Source organism: Bubalus kerabau, chromosome 12 (assembly GCF_029407905.1).
Source record: "Bubalus kerabau isolate K-KA32 ecotype Philippines breed swamp buffalo chromosome 12, PCC_UOA_SB_1v2, whole genome shotgun sequence".
Classification (NCBI taxonomy): domain Eukaryota; kingdom Metazoa; phylum Chordata; class Mammalia; order Artiodactyla; family Bovidae; genus Bubalus; species Bubalus kerabau.
This window is the reverse complement of record NC_073635.1, coordinates 17,363,632-17,387,493: the sequence shown is the minus strand read 5'-3', so window position 1 is coordinate 17,387,493 and position 23,862 is coordinate 17,363,632. Positions and strand designations below refer to the sequence as shown.

Genomic DNA, 23,862 nt, shown 5'->3' with positions numbered 1-23,862 from the left:
TTCTTCTGCAAGATGTTGAAAGTCTGGACTAGATGTCTTTTAAAAAACCCCTATGGATCTAACATTACAGGGCTCAGGCGTTCAACAGTTTATTGCTAGTGGAGAAAAGACACAGGGAGGGGGTTGATGACGGTGCTGGATCCAGGAAGCAGAGCGGCCTTCTCTGGAGCTGGGGTCTGGTCAGGGAGCAAAGAAAAGCCCCAGAGCACCCCTTACAGCCAGCCAGCAGCTCATGTGCCCTGAGGCTGCAGACAGTGCTCTTCCACCTCTGCCGCATGCCAGCCCAGCAGCTGACAAGAGTATCCGAGGAAAGCCCTGCTCCGTGTGGGGCTGGCTCCAGGGCTCAACACGTGCGCCCCTCTTAGCGGATGAGCAGGCCGGTAGCCGCACAGCTGAGGGCGGGCACGCTGTAGGCTTAAGCCCGGGTGCAGCAGGACCGAAACACACGCTGGCTGCCAAAGACTGACCTCACCGACGTGCCATCCATCCTCTCCATGGGAGCCTGAGCAGTGGAAAAAACCCAACTCCTTATTCACACTGGATCAGCAAGACCTAATCCAAATTCTAGTAAACTTAGATTTGAGTGTTTATCACACTCCTAAAAGAAGCATTTCTTTTTAAAGGCATATAACTCTCAGTTTCATCCAAAGTGTTTTTGGTATACTTTTTGTTTTCTGGAATCAGTTAATATGGAAACTTCTGAATTAACTCGGACTGAAAGACAGAGTCACCCCTCACTGGCACGGCACGTGAGGGTCTTCCCAATCTATCCCAAGCCACCTTCTAAGCCCACTCTCCCCAACCTAAATAGTAGCCCTTAGCAATCATGTTTTGGGGATGTCAATCTTGTGTCAGGGGCTTCCCTGGTGGCTCAGTGGTCAAGAATCCTGCTAACATAGGAGACGTGGGTTTGATCCCTGATCCCCTGGAGAAGAAAATGGCAATCCACTCCAGTATCTTCCCCTGGAAAACTGCATGAACAGAGGAGCTGGAGGGCTATAGTCCATAGGGTCAGAGATAGTCGGACGCAACTTGGTGACTAAACAACGTCTTGTGTCAAGCACTGGGATACGACAAGTAACACGCTGATCCCGTGCTGAAGCAGCTTTCTGGGTTTAGTGGGTACTGACCTAGAGAACGCCAAGTGAGAAGACAAATGCGGTTCCACGAAAATTCAGTGCTATGTAGAGAGTGCTGGCCTTAGGAGCACCCTACTCTGGCTTGGAGAATCTGGGAAGGATTTTTGGAGGAAGTGAAATCGATTATGGCTAAAAATTGACCAAGCAAAGAAGAGAAGGAAGAAACAGTCCTTGCAGAAAGAGTGATGTGCTCAAAAGTGCTCACAAGTCTGTCCCTTACATGGACTTATGTAAGGAGACTCTCAAAGGTCTCTTCCCGTACAAACCATTCTCAACCCGGGACTGAATCAATCAGTCCTCAGGCCAAGCACTTACTTCTTGTAATAGAAACTTTGTAGGAGGAGTGTATCCGCCCAAATTAATATCTGTCTTCTTTCGGAATCATCCCTCTAGGTGGCACTCAAGCAGCCACGTCAGAGCAGTGTGGCCGAAGGCCCTTGGCATCGCTGACCCGGAATCAGGAGAAGACACAGGATCCAGATCTCGTCTCTCTCACTCAGAAACCAGGGCTGAAACATGCTAGCAGGTCCTGCTAAATGCTTTAGCTGAACAACATTTAACCTTGGGATCTGTGGGCGAGGCAACCTCTCCACCGTACAGAAAAGTATGGAAAGCTGAGTAAGAAAACCAACGGCCGCCATGCTTCTCAATACCTTTCTAGTGTCTTCTGCCGGTCACTCATAATGCCTGACCAGATGCCGTGGTACCCGTGATGTGACGACCCCTGTATCCTTACGACTCATCCCAGCTCTTGGTGTGAGCTAGTGGGCATGAGCTTCAGATTCTGCTGTCACAGAAAAAGGCACTCTTTGTAGAGCTCTGTTGTCTTTACGCCGCAATTACTTACTTCTTTCCTAAAGTCAAAGTGGATACGTACATGACATGGGTGCTGTTCCTTTCTGAGCCGATTCCAGACGCACACCTGAGTCCCAGCAGCTCTATCTGGGCCCCATAAGCCATCACCCCAATGTTCCAGGTAGCCACAAAGACATGAACTGGAACTGGCACGCAAGAGGAAAGTTATTGGCCATCAATATCTAGATTTGGAGTCTGTTTCAAGGAAGGTACTGTGTCCTTTTTGTGGTTGTAATCAGAACATCCTGTTTTGTGCTTAACACAGAGACAGCTGCAAAGAGTCGGACATGACCGAGCGACTGGACAACAACAGGGACAGTACGGAAGGATGCTTGTTGGAGGATAAATTGTGATGATTATGGTTGAGCCCAGTTGCTTGTTCTTGCCTCTTCATTCACCCAAGATACCTTAGCTCAATGGAAGTCAAGAAAGAACTCACTCTTGTCCCCTTTTAGAAACAAGGTCAGTAACTCAATTAGTGGTGAAAGAGTTGACCTCTTGGCCTCAGGTACATGCTTCCAACCCATCTCTGCCTATTTATAATTTGCTCTTCTTTCTTATCCCTGGGGTTATGGTCACATTCTAAAGTTACATCAATTTGGGGCAATGGTTACTAAAATCCTTACAGAATCAGAGCACACTGTTCTTTCTGACTTAATTATACACCTTTACAAAGTGTGGCCTACTAATTAATTTGCAGATTATGTTGCCAGTGAATCCATATTTCATTACAAACTTACTTATCCAATCTGAAAAAAAAAAAAAGTGATCTAACTACCATAGGATAATTTGTGAACCTGAGGAACTATAAATCCTGCAAACTTCAGGAAGTGTAAACTACAGGAAACCTGTAAATTTCAGGAACTCCTTGTCACAGCAAAGCCATGATTATTCCCTTCCCCACTTAATGTCTTTATCATATACAGACCTCCAACAACATGATCTTCTCCTTGACCCCCTGTAGGAAAAAGTCTTTCTGATTACCTTGATGGGCTATGATTAGCAAACAAACACGAAGGGCATCTGAAAAATCAGTAACATACCAACTCCATTAACTGTTTGAGCTGACCTATCTCTTCAGGCAGCGATCCAAGTTTGTTGTTACTTGCGATTAAGACTTTGAGAGGGAGACCACACAGGCAGGCCGGCAGGGTGGACAGCTGATTCCGACTGCAAAGAAACATAAGAACTTTGGTAAACACGCAGGCTACTTCATACTGTTTGTGAACATATTTGTTTTTAATGTCTTTCGACTCGTACGGTCTTTTTTAAGATTTTTTTTTTCCCTTGATATGGACTATTCAGCTTTTACTGAATTTGTTATACTATTGCTTGCTTCTGTTTTATGTTTTTTTGCTTTTGTTTTTTGTTTTTTGGGGGGGAGCCGGTGGGATGTAAGCTCCCCAACTAGGGATTGAACCCACACTCCCTGCAGTATAAGGTGCAGTTTTAACCACTGGACCAGCACGGATGCTCCTGTGAACATGTTTTTAACGAGCAAGGAGAAAGGTGTGATCTAAGAAAACATTTTGCAAATACAAGAAGTCCAATAAACTTTCTATATGTGTAAAAATTCAAATCCCCAGTGCATAAGGATATAAAAGATATTAAAAGACAAGAGGCAGGAACTTCCTTGGGGGTCCAGGGGTTAAGACTCTGCACTCCCAATACAGGGGGCACAGGTTCGATCCCTGGTTGGTGAACTAAGATCTCACATTCTGCATATTGTAGTCAAAACAAAAATAAAACAAAAAATTTAAAAGTAAATAAGTAAAAAAGATAAAGGCAGGCAGTTCTGATGGAAGCAGCTTTTCTCAGCACAAGGGACCCTATCAAGCCCCCTGCAGACTTGGCCAGCCCGAAAGCAGATGGACAGCACAGGCTGTACCACCAACAGCAATGGGAAGCTGGTGCCAGCTGTTCCCTTCCTGACAGTGTGAGTGGGAGACTCAGCAACCACCAAAGCCCCCAGCTTTTCAGTGCAGTGAAGCACCATCGCATCCATCTTCGTCGTGATGGGGAAGATCATTTTGCTGCAACTCACAAAACCACCGGGCCCATTTCCAACATTTTGATTCCGCTTCCTTTTGTTAAAGCAAGAGCTCTGTGGTTAAATTCTGCTTGGCTATCTGTGAGAGAGCTAATTAAAAAAAAGAAAAAGGAAAGTTGGCCTTTTGGTAAAAGTGAAGCTGGAGCCAGAAGGGGTTCAGTTTCACAGAGGAGCCAGAAAAATGTGAGTACAGGTCTCACCCCTGCTCTGCATGAAAAGGTCTCTACTTAATGCTCTGCATTAAAAAGTCTTTACACTTCCTATCCCCAATGCTAGGAGAGAGAAGGAAAATACTGAATAAATGAAACCTATGAATCACCCATAAGTGTGTGTCAGCCATTTATTTATCCCCTCCTTCATAAGCAGCTCTTTTCCTGCTATCGAGCAAGGAGACAGATGGTTTTTCATTTCCCCTTATATCTTGGCTACTCTGCTGAGGAAGCCAACCACCGGACAGTTAAGTATCTACAAATCTGTAGGTCATGTTATTGCAATTATTTGGAACTTCTGTGTTTATTCACACACACGTGTATGAAGCTTCAGAGGTTGCGGGATCGTGTGTGTATTTATGGACATGTATATATATCTTTGTGTGTGTAAGAGGAACAGACAGGCTGGAAACACACCAAAATGTTAATCAGTGATCATTTTAGAGGGAGTAGGTACAATGTATTTGGAGAAGGAAATGGCAACCCACTCCAGTGTTCTTGCCTGGAGAATCCCAGGGACGGGAGAGCCTGGTGGGCGGCCCTCTCTGGGGTCGCACAGAGTCGAACACGACTGAAGCAACTTAGCAGCAGCAGCAGCAGCAGGTACAATGCATGGGTTGTATTTTCTTTATTATACTTTGATGTATTTTTCAAAAATTCCTACAAATTGCTTCCATAATTAAGGAAGAAATCATTATAAAAGGAAACTTCACTAGGATACTGGTTACATGGGCGTTTCTACTTGTGAAAATTCATTAAGATGTCATTTTGATGTATGGCAAAACCAATACAATATTGTAAAGTTAAAAAATAAAATTAAAAAAATTAAAAAGAAGAAAAAAAAGATGTACACTTAGATTTGTGCACTTTTCTGTATGTTATATTTCAACTGAATCTTTCACTTCCTCACCCTACCATATGAGGGGGTGGGTAGCTGGTTAGTCAAAGGGTATCTCTAACTTACGGGCTCAGAAAAAGCAGGGGTTGTCTGGGTGCCCTCCAGCGACCACCCTGACCAGGTGCCCAGTGCCAGGTAACCAGGGTTTAGCAAGAAAACGTACAGCTGTATCTTCTCTCCACTGCGCAGGCCTACAAAGAAAACTGTTTCCAGAGAGGGGGACGGCTTTCTCTAGGAGGGTCCGGCAAAGAGGGGAGGAGAGTGAGAGCCTGGGGCTGTATCCTGGCACCAGAAGGACCAGAGAGCTCTTAGCTCCGCCGGCGAGGATAACAGGCTGGACTGGGGTGGTGGGCTCGCACTGACACTCTCTCCTGCTGTCTGGGGGCAGCTGACAAAGGGACCAGGGCTGCCAGCCTGTGATTCTTGCCCTCAGAGCCCTCCTGCTGCCCTCACACACCTGCAGGAACCCAGCGGGGTTCCTCTGGCTGGAGGAGGGGGCCTTCCATGTGCCCTGCTGGGAGAGCTTTCTTCAAGCTTTCTTCACACTCCTGGAAAGAACTCAGTTTATTACAAGGCATGCATCCACGCTCAGCTGCTTAGTCGTGTCTGGCTCTTTGCGATCCTATGGATTATAGCCCGCCAGGCTCCTGTCCATGGCATTTTCCCGGGCAAGAATCCTGGAGTGGGTTGCCATTTCCTTCTCCAGGGTATCTTCCTGACTCAAGGATCGAACGTACATCTCCTGCGTCTTCTGCATTGCAGGCAGAATCTTGTACCGCTGAGCCATCCAGGAAGCCCCTTCTTAAAAGGCAACAAGTAAATATTTTGGAATGCAATTTGTGGTTTAAAATATTTATTAATATATAATTTCACATAGTGAGGATTGGTAAATTAAAACACAGTAAGCTAATCCTTGCATTTTGGACTCCCCTTTGAAGACAGGATAAGGAGAACAAAGGTAAGTATTTTTAGAAGTTTTTATGCTCCTATTTTCCACAGAATCAGCAATTACAGTTGGAGATCTTTCCTGTGTTTGTCTGCCTGGAAACTCAGATTTACAGTATTCCCAGTCTCACTACCTCAATGCAGGCATCTAATCAGATTAACAGGTATTGCACTGGGAGAGCATCTATATACCATTTAAGCGATGTGCGGAAGGCTCTGCCCCTTCAGACACGGGAGCATTTGCAGTTACATGGGATTATTCCCACTGGCATTCTTCCAGGGTAGGTAACTAATTGAAAATAAAATTTAGGCTTGGGAGAGCATTTGTGGTTTCTTTGATGGGGATGAATGCTTTTTCTGCTAAAAGCAGCTGATGGAAGAGCCTATTTATTTATGCCCTACACATTCCTCTATTTATACTGTCATTAATCACCTGTAAGCAAATCAAGATGCCAGGACGAGTCATACTACGGCATGCCACAGGCCCGGGGCACATTTCCTCTATTTCATCCATCCATTCCCTCAGCCTGTACTCCGTATATTTTATCACAGGATGTTCCTGTATTACTGGTAATTTCCCCAATAGAAAAAGGAAATACACAGGCACACAAAAACCCATTAGCTCTCCAGCAAATATTTATAAAGAAGAGGAGAAACTGCACTCCCTTTAATCCCCTCCCTACTAGAGACCTCATCAGCAGCCAGAGCTTTCTAAAAACCACTCATCTGGCAGCAATTTTTCTCAATCAAATAAGTGCCTCAGGCCACAACCCACCCTCCCGGCCCCCACTTGTCTGCGGCAGCCCTCTGCACTCCCAACAGGCCCTCGGAGGAAAGGGGGTTTAAAAATAAGGCCCTAACAGCATCCGATAAGGTAATGGCCAACATTTATTTTCAAATCCAGCCTGGAGTCACATCTGAAAGCAATATTAAAAAAAAAAAAAAAGATTTTTTAAACTCACTCATTACAAAAGAGTAAATTAGTGGAGGAAAAGAGGGCCACTTATTCAGAAGTAGAAATTACAGACTCGGCCATGGTGGCCTGGGCCTTGCTGCCATCGCAGAGCAAGGGCTGCCCAGCGCCTCCCGTCTCTCTCCCTGTCCGGGCTGGGTGGACCTGGCGTCCGAGATGGAGATGATGCAGGTGGACGATGGTGTGAGGAGGGGCGGGGGGACGGGGGGCCCTGCGAGTCCGTGACTACTGCTAAGGCTTTGTCGTCATCTTTCTCAGCCGAATGACTTCTTCCCAGACTTAATGATCTGTTTCCCCGTTTCAGGATGAAAAAAGGCAGCTCACCATAATCTGAATGTTTTTGATAGCCTAAGTCTGCAGGCTAAATTTCTCATCAAGTATCACTCCCTTCATTTAATTCCTAAATTAAAGAATTCACAAACCAAGTCACTTCTGTATGGTTTCTTTTAGAGTCTTATTTTAATACATTTTTGACTATGGCCTTCCTTATTAATATCAATACTTCCAGACCTAATTTTGGTATTTGACATTATTTATTATTGGTTTCTCAGTTATTTTCCTTAATGTATATGATAATAAAAACATGGCTATATACATGTGATTTTATTATCAGGCAGCATAAACATTTTTTATTCTACGGGAATATATCTTTTTTGTAAGTGAATGGGTTCACTTCAAAATGAAACATGGAATTTTCACTTAACAGAAAATAATTTATAGAAAGATTTCTATAACAGATTCACCTATGCAATTGGTAAAGAGGTCACTAACTGTGGAGAAAACCTGGGTTCAAATCTCATCTCTACTATAATTGTCTCTGTAACTTTAACCTCTCTGGCTTTGTCATCCATAAAACATAGATAATAATACTTACCTAATATGATGTATTAGTTTATGGATATAAAAGTGCTTGGCCCAACACCTAATCTGTACATAAAGGTTAAACCATACCCAACACCACTAATGTGGCAAAGCAATGGAAGGGATCAAAAAGAACTTAATTAGGTTTTAGCCATGTATTTTATTTCCTGATTGCTAAAATTTCAGCCACTGGTAAAATATGGCTTCTTGTTCTATTTTTTAAAAACGTAAGCCAGTTAAAGATGACCATTCAAAGGCATGCTGTGGAGAACCAGGCCGGGCTATAAAACTTCATGCCAAAACAAACCAAGTTACTTGTTCCAGTCTAAAGAACCAGGACTAAAACATGTCATCACACAACTGACCTTTTCCCTCCCATCTTCTCTAAGATCCTGCCATTTCTCTGGAAAAACATGAATACCCAGGGATCATCATCTCTATTGACTACTTGGCTTCCAGGGCTTCCCAGGTGGAACTAGTGGTAAAGAATCCACCTGCTAATGCAGGAGATGCAAGAGCCATGGTTTTGATTCCTGGATCGGGAAGATCCCCTGGAAAAGGAAATGGCAACCCACTCCAGTATTCTTGCCTGAAAAATTCCATGGACAGAAGAGCTTGGCGGGCTGCAATCCATGGGGTCGCAAAGAGTCGGACACCACTGAGCCTGAACACACACACATTCCAAAAAGGAACAGAAATAATGATGTGAAATCACTAACCATCACAAACCTAGGAAGAAAATGTCACAGACTGCAGAGAAAGGACACAAAGAAAGGAGGGTCAGTTTCATGGTGATAACGCCCCAGGCTCACCCGACGTGAGTCTCTGTGAAGGAAAGGAATAAACAAGGACACAGGAGTTACTGTATAACTGCTTCTCTGAATGCACTGTCTGTGCCTGAACTGCAGTGAAGAGCAGCTACTTCACTTGAGCCAAGTAAGCTTCCTCTTGCACAGAATACCTCTCTTAATTTTATGTTCTTTCTGCATACCCTGTTCCCCTTTCATCAAAGGCAGAGTAACTTTTTTTTCTGTTGTGCATATGACACTTGACTGTTAATTGTCTTCATGTCAACACAACAGTGAACAATACCCATAGAGAACGATTTCCTTTTTCCTGCTTGGTTCATTCTGAAAACCCACCACAGCAAAATTTCTCACCCTCACTTCCCCAAGTGACTTAATACTTCCCCTCTTGGCCAGCCCGCCCCCTTCATTCCCAACATCTTCATATGCCTGAAAAAATGACCAACAACAACCAGATCCTGGCTTTAAGTTGCCTGGAGATATCTTGGTCAACTTTAATTTTAAAAATATAAATTCTACAAATATAATTTAATTTTACAAATATTTTATATGGTATTTTTAGATAGAAATTTGAAACTTTGTATGTGCATAAAATCTGGGAGTCTATATTTACATCTAACTTTGAAAGGAGTTCTGCTACCTACCACTTGAGGATGACAATCATTTGAAAACTTAAAATGCTGTAAAACTAGAAACACAGAGTCATGGTTTCAAGTGAATCTTAAACCAGTTCTTGAACACTACACCAATCCATTTCACACCCTCCACATAAGGGCCATGCTTTGAGAAGGTAAAAGTGAACTTTAGAAAACTAAAAGAAAAGGAAGAAACAAAAAACGAGCAACTAACGCAGTTCAAAATTCAGGCAAATTGCTGCACCAGCCATTTTGCTGTGCATTTTTGCTGTGCATACCTGCACCATATTTGGTTTCTGCAACTGAACTGGTTTCCCACAATAACAGCCACCAGTATCCTCTTGAGTATAAATAAACCCTTGCTTAAAATATTCTGGTTTCTGACACCCCTAACGGTTAGCAGCCACTACCGATGTCTGTACTTAGATTTCAGAGTACAGTTATTGATAACTTGTCCCTTTCTCAGTTATATTTTCTCTCCTTTTTTCTAAGAGTTCAATTCTGAAACGACAAGGCTCTAAAAACTATTCCTTAAAGTTTCCTCTATAATATTGATCATGTCCTTCCTTCATTCTAAAATGGAGCTAAATGTTCAAAACCAAGGAAGCTTTGAATTTCAACGAGAACTGTACAACCTGACACTAGCAAGAATATTAATTGGCCGAACACCACCAGGGGCAACAATGTGGATTTGAGGTTTTAAGTATTAAGACTATAGAGGCCACAGCCTCCTGTAAAACACTGTCGCTGGCAAACAGGAAAATGATCCCTAAGTGGCTGGGAAAGATGTATCAGCACTGAAGAAAATTCTCCCACTTTCGAGAACCATCTTCCATGCAGAATGGACACCACCTTTCTGCTCCCAAGAAGGTGCGCCTCATTTACCTGCCTTCTCCTCTCTGCCACTCCACACCAAAACCAAGGAAATACATATTTTTTTTTTACTTTAGCATTTTTCCCTATTAAAAAAGAAAAGGCTATTGACACTGATTTAAATGAGAACTGGCTGCTCAGATCAACTTCTACCCAGGGACACCGAGTGAACAAAACATATTCATAATGAAATTTAAAGTGCTTGAACAGCTTTATCATTTGAAGATGTGTGCCTCTCTATTTCCAGGAATTTTTGAATGTTTGATACAGGTAGACATGTAGGAATATAAGTCTCTGTACACCCTTTTCTTCCCATGTGTCCTTCCAAGGAAGTGAGCCTTCAGAAAGCTTCCCTCATGACAGCCAATAATAATACAGTTCCACTTAACTGTTCTGCTGCTACTGCTAAGTCACTTCAGTCGTGTCCAACTCTGTGCGACCCCATAGACAGCAGCCCACCAGGCTCCCCCTTCCCTTGGATTCTCCAGGCAAGAACACTGGAGTGGGTTGCCATTTCCTTCTCCACTACTACTCAACAAATCAGTAACATAGCCTCATTACTAAAAATACTATAGAATCCACTTACTTTATTCAAATACTAGACCTTTACTACTATTTTTCTTAACCCACATTGGAACTCATTAGACAAAGCATGCTACAAACTTAATTCAACAATTCAATGGACTTTTCTTACATGGTTCTTACGGATAAGGCATTGTGCTAGGCAGGACAACTATCATCTTATCTATATTCACAATAATCCTATAATAAAAGTATCAAATCCCCTTACTTTTCAGACGGGGGGCTTCCCCTGTGGCTCAGTGGTAAAGAATTCGCCTGCCAACGCAGGAGACACAGGAGACACGGGTCTGATCCCTGTGGCAGGAAAATCCCCTGAAAGAGAAAATAGCAACCCACTCCAGTATTCTTCCCTACTGCTGCACTGCTAAGTCGCTTCAGACATGTCTGACTCTGTGCAACCCCATAGACAGCAGCCCACCAGGCTCCGCCGTCCCTGGGATTCTCCAGGCAAGAACACTGGAGTGGGTTGCCATTTCCTTCTCCAATGCAGGAAAGTGAAAAGTGAAAGTGAAGTCGCTCAGTCATGTCCGACTCTTAGTGACCCCATGGACTGCAGCCTACCAGGCTCCTCCATCCATGGGATTTTCCAGGCAAGAGTACTGGAGTGGGGTATTCTTCCCTGGAGAATCCCAAGGATGGAGCCTGGCAGACTACAGTGTATGGGGTTGCAAAGAGTTACACACAACGGAGCAACTGAGCACATGGGCACACACTTTTCAGATACAAAACTAGGTTATTCAGAGAATTTAAATCACTTGCTTCAAGTTGTCTAACTAACGAGTCACTCTGTGCTAAGATATGAAATCAGGCGGGCTGGGCTTCAGGTCAAAGTCTGTGGTTTTCCCTCAACACAATATAGCCTCTGCTCATTTTACTTTGGAATAAAAAATAAAGGAAAAACCACAGCAAAAGAGGCACAGATGTAAAGAACAGACTTTTGGACTCTGTGGGAGAAGGTGAGGGTGGGATGATTTGAGAGAATAGCATTGAAACATGTATATTATCATATGTGAAACAGATCACCAGTCCAGGTTCGATGCATGGGACAGGGCACTCAGGGCTGGTGCACTGGGATGACCCAGAGGGATGGGATGGGGAGGGAGGTGGAAGGGGGGTTCAGGATGGGGGACACATGTACACCCATGGCTGATTCATGTCAATGTATGGCAAAAACCACTACAATACTGTAAAGTAATTAGCCTCCAGTTAAAATAAATTAATTAAAAAATAATAAAGGCAAACCAAGAAAGCAGTAGGAAAAGGCCTCTGAATTTTAAGCAAGATGGAGTGAGGTGCTAGGCTGGCGATTCAATAACTGGTTTTATATAAAAAGCAATAGAGGAAAGGGTCAAAGATTGTCTCTGAGATTCCAAGCTGGTGGGTGAGGGACTGGAGAAAAGCCGTAGGAGCATGGCCAGGAACCAGGTTCCAAATACACTGATTTGGGAAAAAAAAAGAAAAGGCTCAGTTTAACACATGTTGAATTCTGAGACGTCAAAAGACATCTAAGAAAAATTGGATTTTAGTCAACTGGGAAAATGAGGACTAGCATTAAAATAAGTCAAAGTGACAGAGAATGTACTGGACACACACACATAAGGCATGAGGTCTGAGAGACAAGATTTAGGGACCAAATATGGAGTTTTGGGGAACACTAGCATTTAGGTGCAGGAAGAGAAAGAACATCCAGACACAGGAATAGAGAAGAGATAGAAAGGAGGAGAAGAGTGGGCAGGAAAGCATGTGACCAAACCAAGGAAAGAAGATGCTATGGCGTCAAATGTTGAAAGGAATCCAGTTAGTTTTTACACCTACTGAGTGCTGTGCTGCCTGAGTGCACTGATAAAATGTGAAATGCACAGGAATCTTAAAGCGTAACTCCTACCAAGACAGGCCACATCCCCCTGAGCTGTGATCCCCTACCTCCGACTTGAACGTGGATCAGGGATTTTAAGTGTTGGAGCAACCAATATTTCTTACTGCGTTTAAAAATTCAGTGACTCTTCACAAAAATTTTACTGGACTATAGTGGCTTTACAGTGTTGTGTTAGTTTCTGCTGTACAGCAAAGTCAGTCAGCTCTATGTACACATATATTCAGGCTTCCCAGGTGGCTCAGTGGGTAAAGAATCCGCCCGCAGTACAGGAGACGTGGGTTCAATCCCTGGGTCAGGAAGGCCCCCTGGAGGAGGGCATGGCAATCCACTCCAGTGTTCTTGCCTGGAGAATCCCCATGGACAGAGGAGCCTGGCAGGCTGCAGTCATGGGGTTGCAAAGAGTCAGACGCGACTGAAGCAACTGAGCATGAGCACAAGGAATAAAGAAAGCGAGACATCCTGTATAGGTCTTATCCTGTAAGGGGAAATGAAGGATTCCAGACTGGTGGTGATAACTCTTGAAACAAGTGTCTGCAGATTTGGGCACCACTGTCAGATGCTCAAAGGCTGCCTCTGCCAAGGCCCTAGGCTGTTCTCTCCTGATCCTGAGGTCACAGGGTCTCTTACTGGGACTAACGCACCAGAGGTATCAGTTTTCTCAAACTCCCTGAAGATCACCCATTTACATGACTGGCCACACAAAAGTGAAAGCAATGTGCTGCCTTTAAAACACTCCCACTATCTCTTTGGTCTTCCTCACCTACTACATGCAAATGGCCTCTCACAGTCTAGAATACAGGATGTGAAAGAAGAAGTTTCCCAATCCCTACTGAACATCTCTTTATTTTTTTTCTTCTACCTATGAGTGCATGCGTGCTCAGTCACTTCAGTTGTGGCCTACTCTTTGCAACCTTCTGGACTGCCAGGCTCCTTTGTCCATGAGATTCTCCAGGCAAGAAAACTAGAGTGGTAATATAAATGCTTCAGTGTTACTCTCTCAAATCATCCTACCCTCACCTTTTCCTACAGAGTCTAAAAGTCTGTTCTTTACATCTGTGTCTCTTCTGCTGTCTTGCATATAGGGTCGTCATTCAGTTCAGTTCAGTTCAGTCACTCAGTTGTGTCTGACTCTTTGTGACCCCATGAATGCAGCACGCCAGGCCTCCCTGTCCATCACCAACTCCCGAAATTTACTCAAATTCATGTCCATCAAGTCAGTGATGCCATCCAGCCATCTCATCCTCTGTCATCTCCTTCTCCTCCTGCCCCCAATCCCTCCCAGCATCAGAGTCTTTTCTAATGAGTCAACTCTTCCCATGAGGTGGCCAAAGTATTGGAGTTTCAGCTTTAGCATCAGTCCTTCCAATGAACACCCAGGGCTCATCTCCTTTAGGATGGACTGGTTGGATCTCCTTGCAGTCCAAGGGACTCTCAAGAGTCTTCTCCAACACCACAGTTCAAAAGCATCAATTCTTTGGCGCTCAGCCTTCTTCAGAGTCCAACTCTCACATCCATACATGACCACTGGAAAAACCACAGCCTTGACTAGATGGACCTTTGTTGGCAAAGTAATGTCTCTGACCATCTTTCAAAAACCACCACAAGACTGCAAGGTAATTAGCCTCCAATTAAAATAAATAAATTAATAATAATAAAAAAGAATACTGGAGTGAGTTGTTATTTCCTCCTCCAGGTGATCTTCCCGATCCAGGGATTGAACCCGCATCTCCTGTGTCTCCTGCATGGCAGGCAGATTCTTTACTGCAGAGCCACCAGGAAAGCCCCTCTTCTACCTACAGTCCTGTTCAAATAGTTCACAGAGTGACACAGTTCTTGCACATGGTAATATAAATTACTTGGCATATCAGAAAAAATTGTAAGTAATTTTGATACAGACATAAACTACGTGGGGGGTCTTGGGGTCTTGTCTAGCACATCCTTCCAGATGACCTCTGTCTTTCACTGACTTCAAGTTATTTTAGAACTCTGTGTTTGCAGAAATGATCATAGTGCAAATCATTTCTGTTCATAGAAATATAGATGAATCATGATGAGTGCAGAGGAGCTGCAACTGACTTCTGCCCTCTGGATACTGACCAGCTTTGGAACTATTTGTCAATTCATTTCAGCAAGTCTGCTAGAGTTTGTGTGTGTGTGTGTGTGTGTGTGTGTGTGTGTGCGCGCGCGCACAGTGAATTTTCCTTTAAACAAAATAAAACGTTCAATCAGTTCTCCATCAATTACTGGGTTAAACAGAATCTTTCACAGATGTACATTTTACATTTGTATGAGAGTTATGATTTTATCTTTTTTTTAAAGAATTATCTTTAGCAGGTGATTAGTTTTAACAAGAAGAAGTCTGGTGGTGTTTCACCAATAAAATCTCAGTACAGACAATTCAATTTCAAGACACAGCTGCTACAGACTTTTGGTCGAGGTGATTCTTTTCCTCATTATGTAATACAGAGCTCTCAGAAACTGAAAATATCCCCCACCCCACTCCAGAGAAAGTTCAGTCTTACTAAGGAGGTCGGGAGAAAGAAACAATCTTAAACCTGTCTACTAGCGAGTGATGCACTTTTCACTCTTTGCACTTTTCAGTACTTGTTTCTCAAAATGAATTGCCTATTTTAATTAATCATTAATAATAAATAAATACATATTTAAAATGTGCTAAATAAAGACTAAATCAGCCTGGGTGGCAGCTCTGTGAACACACTGTATGCTATAGTGTTTCCCAGGGCCTTTCTCTTCTCCACTCACATTTCATCTTATCTTTCAACATATCCAGTCCATACAGATTCTTTGGCCTCTGAACAAGACATCATTAAGGCATATGCTTTTTAACCTCATTCTCTTTCAGGCATGAGGTCAGTTCCTAAAGGGTTCTCTAGGTGATACAGCATTCTGCTAAATCAGTGTTTAGAAACAGATGTTCTGAAAAGCACTTTCTAGGAGATGCTCATGCACAGACCTCACCAAAGAAGGGGGCTTCCCTATAGCTCAGTGCAGGAGACCTGGGTTCGATCCCTGTAGGGAAGATCCCTTGAAGAAGGAAATGGCAAACTACTCCAGTCTTCTTGCCTGGGAAATCCCATGGACAGAGGAGCCTGGTGGGCTGCAGTCCATGGGGTTGCAAAGAATCGGGCACAACTGAGTGACTAACACTTTCATTTTCACCAGAGAAAGGAGAAGAGTTCTGATAGCACGATACATGGACTATTCTTAAGTAGGCATACCTATTACCATCCAACAGAAGCTTTTCCATAGAATGTATTTTTAGGAAATGCTGGTGGCTGAGTGGTAAAGAATCCACCTGCCAATGCAAGAGACATGTATTCGATCCCTGGGTCTGAAAGATCTCCTGGAGTAGGAAGTTGCAGCCCATTCCAGTTTTCTTGCCTAGAAACTCCCAAGGACAGAAGAGTGGCCAACTACAGTCCATGGGGTTGCAATGAGTCTGACACAACTCAGTGACTAAACAACAATCTTCTACTTACACCCTAATGGAGCTAATGGCATTCACTGTGGTTGGAAATAAGTAGCTTCTTTTCTCCTAGGGAATTTGGCAAGCAGATTTTCTCTGGTTCTCTTATTCTCTTTTTATGAACAGAAGGACTACTCACTCAGTAGAATGGATCGATTTTCTTGTATCATTTTCCCATCCCTTTCTGCGAAGGTTTGCCAGTTGCCAAATGGAGTTTCAGAAAAACACTGCCTGATTCCAGGAGGATAAGGTAGATAAGCTGAGATTAAAAGATAACACAGTTCCACACAATCCAACTCTCAAAATGACCCAAAGCTTCTAGCTATTTGGATCTCACCATTCAGAGAATAAGCATAAGAAAAAAAGCAAGGGAGTTCCAGAAAAACATTTATTTCTGCTTTATTGACTAGGCCAAAGCCTTTGACTGTGTGGATCACAATAAACCGTGGAAAATTCTGAAAGAGATGGGAATACCAGACCACCTGACCTGCCTCTTGAGAAACCTAAATGCATGTCAGGAAGCAACAGTTAGAACTGGACATAGAACAACAGACTGGTTCCAAATAGGAAAAGGAGTACGTCAAGGCTGTATATTGTCACCCTGCTTATTTAACTTATATGCAGAGTACATCATGAGACACGCTGGACTGGAAGAAGCACAAGCTGGAATCAAGATTGCTGAGAGAAATATCAATAACCTCAGATATGCAGATGACACCACCCTTATGGCAGAAAGTGAAGAGGAACTAAAAAGCCTCTTGAAAGTGAAAGAGGAGAGTGAAAAAGTTGGCTTAAGGCTTAACATTCAGAAAACGAAGATCATGGCATCTGGTCCCATCACTTCATGGGAAATAGATGGGGAAACAGTGGAAACAGTGTCAGACTTTATTTTTTGGGCTCCAAAATCACTGCAGATGGTGACTGCAGCCATGAAATGAAAAGACGCTTACTCCTTGGAAGGAAAGTTATGACCAACCTAGATAGCATATTCAAAAGCAGAGACATTACTTTGCCAACAAAGGTTCATCTAGTCAAGGCTATGGTTTTTCCTGTGGTCACGTATGGATGTGAGAGTTGGACTGTGAAGAAGGCTGAGCGCCGAAGAAGTGATACTTTTGAACTGTGGTGTTGGAGAAGACTCTTGAGAGTCCCTTGGACTGCAAGGAGATCCAACCAGTCCATCCTAAAGCAGACCAGTACTGGGTGCTCATTGGAAGGACTGATGCTGAGGCTGAAACTCCAATACTTTGGCAACCTCATGCGAAGAGTTGACTCATTGGAAAAGACCCTTATGCTGGGAGGGATTGGGGGCAGAAGAAGGGGATGACAGAGGATGAGATGACTGGATGGCATCACTGACTCGATGCACAAGAGTTTGGGTGAACTCCAGGAGTTGGTGATGGACAGGGAGGCCTGGCATGCTACGATTCATGGGCTAGCAAAGAGTCGGACACGACTCAGCAACTGAACTGAATTCAGAGGGATCATCTCATGGCATCTGTTCTGACAGTCCATCTGCTCCAGAGAGTATAAAGGTATTCCAAGAAATGACAGAGGATGAAATACAAAGCCTTACAGAATAAACTGCCCTCTTCATAATGAGTCCTCCTGAACCCTAAGCACCCAATCCCTCAACTCTTTGTAGATAAAGAACTACAGAATACATATTTATTCTTGACTTTATTTCTCATCCCTGAAAAAAATGTCATTTGAGACTATTACATATGCTGAAACTCTTGGCTACATTATTTTATCAACATTTCTCCTTCCTAAGTTCTCATAGCACAAGCATTCTGCTCAGAAATAGGATAATATTTTTAACACCATATTCTGCAATGTTCTAGCCACTATAGCATACATTTTATTACTTTTGAACACAAAGTGATGCATTTAGATCTGGATCGGGAAGCCAAGGAAACCAATACTGTGTCTCTTTTTCTCAAAAACAACTCTTAACAAAAATTTTATTTGTCCAGTTACTGTAATTGTTACTGCAAGCAAGTAAGAACGCAAAGAGAACCAAAGTGAAACCCTGGGTTGGCCACTAGACCTCCAAAGTGCAGTCAAAACCTACTTCCTTAGAGCCCTAATTTCAGGAAAGAAAGTATGGAGGATGCCAAAAAGATTAAAAAAAGGGGGGGGTGGGGAGGACAGAGTTCAACAAAGACAAGATTGGAGATTAGGAAGTCAAATTGTCACAAACTTCAATATAAAGCCAAAAGGAACAAGACTAGTTCTCATCAAGTTTTTTAATTTAAAAAAAAAAAACTCAAAGAAATTCAGTACCATAGAGTCCTCCACAAATGAATGAGTTGCGTTCCAAAAGTGCATTCCTGAGTCTAATTTGTTCATAAGACCAATAAAGTTAGCCTGGGTACCCAGCTAACACAATTGGCTATATGGTACTGCATTGTAATAGGCTTGCAGTACCTTTCACATAAATAATACATAAAAAACAAACACAAAAAAGAAAACATTTTTAATCTTATAGTACAGTACCTTGAAAAGTAAAGGAGGACAGTACAACAGCTGGCATACGGGGGCTGGCATCAAGTAAGCAGGAAGGAAGAGCTACAGACTAGAGGAGGGGAGGAGGCGGGAGATGCTACTACCGTACTCTATACAATACTGAACAGTACACAAAATTACAACCATCTGTAGAGGATGCACGCACATGACAATGTACACCAGACACACAACCCATTTACGTGATTGAACATGCGAACACAAGTTCGCATACTTGAAAGTTTGTAACTTGAAGTTTTGCACTTAGGGAGCTTACTGTATTGATTTGTTTTTAGGCAACCAACAAAGTATACCACTGGAAGCAGAAGAGAGTGCATCAGGTTTCACTAATGAGTCAAAATGCACAGTTCTTATGCCATGCATCTCAATCACTAAGACTCTTTTCCAGTTCGGAATCTCATGGTACTATCATTTTTCCTGCTTTCACAGTATTACTGCACTTTCACTCTTGATATGTAAAAGGCATATTCATGCTTAAAAAAATATTACCCAAATATAAACAAATGAGAACTAACAAAGAGACTAAAAATGTGAAAGAGAGAATGAGAGGTCTAACATATAACCAACAGGGAGTACACTAAAAAAATAGAAGTAATAGAGAAACAGAGGAAGCTGCAGTATTTAAAAAGGTAATAACTATTTTTTGTTTTTAGAATTGATGAAAGACATGAATCTTTAGACTTAGGAAGCAAAATTAAGTGTACAGTCAGATAAATCAAAATAATATATCTCTGTGCATATCATAGCATAAAGTGCAGAAACACCAAAGATAAAGATATGAGAAGAAACCAAAGGAAAAAATATAGAAGATTTTCTACAAACTTAAAACATAGTAAAACAGAGGCCAGAAAATCTAATATCTTTGAAACACAATAGAAAACAGCTGTCAACTTAAAACTTTATATTAGTACAAATGAAAATTTTGTACAAATAGTTGAATCTTAAAAATGAGTAAAGAAAGTCATTTCAGAAGAAGACTGCACTTACGTACTCTCAGTGAATGCAATACTGAAGAATGCATGTTATAAAAGAGGAAACCCCTAAATAAGTGAGATGCAAAAGCAACAGGAAGTTACACTTAGTGGGTTTACTAGAATCCAGTCCACAACACTTAGCATACATTCCTTCCAAGTTCATGTGGAATATTTATAAAATTAACTATGCGTGGGCTATAGAGCAAATATCAACCAACCTAAAGAAACAATGTCAAACAAAACATCCTCCAAATGCAATGCAATTAAAAATCAGTTTTAAAAGACAACTATTAAAATCTGTTCTATAGAAAACTCATGGGTCAAAAATGAAACACGGGAAATCAGAAATGATTTAGGAGTGATTTTTTTAAATACTATATATCAAAACTTCTGAGAATCACCAAAACTTTAGTGCTAAAACATTAAAAACAGAGAAACCCATGGCCTTAAATGCTCCTATAAGAAAAGAACAATAACTGGAAACTCCATAAATTAAAAGACTAAAGCTATTAGAAAGTAGACCAAGGGAAATATGACAGTATCAGAAATTCATGAAAAAGAAAATATCAATAGAGTTGGTCATTGAAATTTTAAAACATACACAAAAAACAAACTTCTGAAAATAATAAATAAAGGGAAAAAGAAAGGCACAAATTTATAGGCATTAAAAAACTTTAAAGCATGGATATAGTAGCATGAATATTTTTAATTCCCTTATTTAAATATTTAGGTTGGCCTACTGGAAAATTCTCTATGTTTTAATTCATAAACTATGTTTACAATTCTGAAATGGTCCAAAGGGCATGGACTGCAGCAGAGCACAGTGCTAAACAAGATGACAACAGGGAAAATGCTGAGCAAATAGTAAAGGCCACAGAAATAAGCTTCCCTAATTCCCGTGATTCTTATTTACGAAATAATGTGTTTTAGGGATGCATCACTTTCCTCTCCCATCTCAAGTAAAGAGTTGTTGAAGGGCTCAAACATGACAGTGTAACAGCTCATATTTAGCTGTTAAGAAGTGATGAGGTGGAGGTGATGATCATGACAATGGTGAAAGTTCTTCCAGACTTCCACACCTCCTTTCACGTGTTTACGTTCTGCTTTTCTTCCTTTTCCTCTCTCCATCTACGACACTTGTTTTAAGACTCGGTAAACTGTAACGTTCTTGGAGGAACTATAAGCTTGTTGTTGATGAAATGGCAATGTTTCAAAGAGCTTTGGTCCATCCGATGAGAAATAGAAATGTAATTTGCAGCATGTTCATTTGGGGCTTGCAGAAAAAACGCTGAGAATGAACATATACAGGAAAATTTATACAGTGCATTGGGAGAGAGTGTTCATCTTATTTTCAGAAAGCAAATCTGCAGCACAAAGATCTTAGAGATTTTATTAAGATCAGAAACAGAACTGAAAACAAACCCAACAAATTCTGACAGCAGTCTAGCTGTCATAAGCCATAATGCCCCTTTTGTGTTCTTCTGGTTTTTTTTTTTCATACAAACACTGATCTAAAACCACGTCTGTGATCAGGTGATATGTAGAATGGAAAAATCCCTTATGGAAGTCTTGCCAAGCTTAGGCTATACCAACAGGAATGGAGTCTGATAAGAAATACCTATTATGAACATATTCACATTTAATAAAGCCCTTCAACTACCAATGCTAATAACTTTCCCGGCACAATAATTTATAAATATGAACTAAAATTTTTAAGGGCTGTTGCTTAAAGGTTCCACCTTAAAAACAAATGCCCAGTAAGTGCATTAGAAAAGGCAAGGCTTAAACCCCAAGTTGCTGCTTCTGCGATGGGTGACTCTGATGACCACTTTCTACTCCAGCAGTCTATGGAAAATATTTTCAAATTTTAAGATGATACTTCAAAATTCCAACACGGTTTATTGTATTTTGGTGTCTTCCTGCTGATCAGTCATTTCACAAAGCACAACCTAGTTACCAAAGGCAAGTTCCAAATATATATATGCTATGCTAAGTCACTTCAGTCATTTCCGACTCTGTGCGACCCCACAGATGGCAGCCCACCAGGCTCCCCCGTCCCTGGGATTCTCCAGGCAAGAACACAGGAGTAGGCTGCCATTTCCTTCTCCAATGCATGAAAGTGAAAAGTAAAAGTAAAGTCGCTCAGTCGTGTCCAACTCTTAGCGACCCCATGGATTGCAGCCTAACAGGCTCCTCCGTCCATGGGATTTTCCAAACAAGAGTACTGGAGTGGGGTGCCATTGCCTTCTCCGAAATATATATGTATACACACACATATATATGTGTGTGTGTGTGTGTGTGTGTATATATGTATATATATACACATATATATGTGTGTGTGTGTATATGTGTGTATTTATATATATACACACATACCTAAATATTCTCCTTTCCCCTTTGAACCAGATATGATTTTCGTAAAAGAGCAATACAAGTCTGAATGAGGAAAAACTCCTATGATCTTCATAAAAGAAAGAGTGATACAAGCTTGAATGAGCAAAACTCCTCTCCTTTTTCCAGTTTAAGAAAGACATCACCCATTTTCTCTGTTTCTAGAAAGACAAAAATACTATCCTATAATTGAGAGTTTCTTCAGGAAGGTCAATGCAAGGAGAAGCTGTGTTTCTCAGGGATAAAATTAAGATTCTGAGAAACAATGAAATTAGTTTTTGTTCATAACAAAAACTATAAAATCTATGCTTTCTAAGGCAAACCTAGCATGCAGGATGCTTCCCCCAAGTCCTTCAAATAGAGAGCTACAGTCTGAGGATTAAAGATTATTCTCCAAATGAGCCCCCAAAGGAATGTGGGGATACAAGTTATATATGGCCATCAGGAAGTTGGCTCTTTCTGCACATTGTTAAGCAGCCAAAAAGGATGCCAGGCTTCAGAAAAAGCAGCCAATAAAGATTCCTTGTATGGTGTGATAACATTCTGCTCAAGAGACAGCCCCCCTTCTTTACAGGCAATACCTAAGATGCTGGCAGAGAAAGGGGCTTCTAATGAATAAACCAGCTCCTGGCTCTGCGCGTTTCACCCCAGAACAGTAAAACCACTAACCAAGAGTTCTGGAAATGCTATGATCAAATGCTGTGAAGAATGTGCCTTTTGGGGGCAGCTTCTGATCCCCCAAATCTCTGAGATGAAACGTTGAAGCTAAGCTCCCTATTCTTAGTTTCATTCACAACACCCAGACACTTGCCAAAAGCTTTTCTGCTCTGTGTTCTTCTAAAAACTTTCTAAGGTACATTTTCTTCAAGAGTCTCATCAACAACAACCTCTCCAACTGCTTAAAATAAGTTTTACACTTTGTGAGGTCTTCCCGTGTACCAGGTTCAAAGTGTTTGTTCCGATATAGGAACAAGTCTTGTTTAATCACTTATATTGTTCTTGGCCACATTTCTTGGATTAAGACACTTTCTAACAGGAAAAGACACAGTGGCACGTATATTAAATCAACATAACCTTTTGTTGTAAACACCAAGAAGAAAAGATTACAAGTCCAGTTTCTTCAAAGGCACACTACATAAACAGCAATAAAGTAATGTTTTCCACAAACAGGACATTTCTACGGCAAGAGCAAAAATAGGAAACACTGAAGTGTTTTTAACTGTGTTTTACAGTAAAGGTTTTCTTTCCATGTACTAATTAAACCCATCTCTAGTCTAAGATGGGAATTGGGTTGCTGGCACCAAACAGCCATTTGACATTTAAAGACAATGTCGCTGAGAGATCCTACCAGAAGCTGCAGACGCAGTGACACACACCACCATCACCTCTATTGTCCTCATCACCAGCGCCATCAAATATTTATGACCGTTCACTAGGCTGGAATATGCAATGCATCCCAGAGGGCGTCATCAATTTTGAATGGTTCCCATACATTCAAAGTGGCTTCACAGGACACGTCTCTTGTTTTGGAACACACAAAAATCAGCAATTTCTCCATGTGATTTATTTTAAAAGAGAAAACAATTAAAAATACAGTGAGACCATGTGTAATGTTATGCACAGAAACATGAAATCTGTGGAATCTGAAAAGCAGCTTCTCTGTGCTATTTTCTTGAGCAGCACTTTCTTTCTAGTTAATAAAAATAAGAGTAAAATCCTAAGTGTACTATGGAAAAGAAAGTGTTTGGGGTATTTATTGATATAGTCTGCTGAACTTGCCTA

General features: G+C 41.8%; 1 protein-coding gene across 5 annotated transcripts in view; it reads right to left on the bottom strand.

The window, feature by feature from the left end:
• The window catches only part of LRCH1 (leucine rich repeats and calponin homology domain containing 1), a 218,975-nt gene that overhangs the window by 82,928 nt on the left and 112,185 nt on the right, over positions 1-23,862 (bottom strand). For all 5 annotated transcript variants that reach the window (XM_055542076.1, XM_055542072.1, XM_055542073.1 and 2 more), the window contains exon 3: positions 3,038-3,164. In XM_055542076.1, the coding sequence (XP_055398051.1) occupies positions 3,038-3,164 (127 nt within the window). The remainder of the gene's footprint in view (positions 1-3,037; positions 3,165-23,862) is intronic.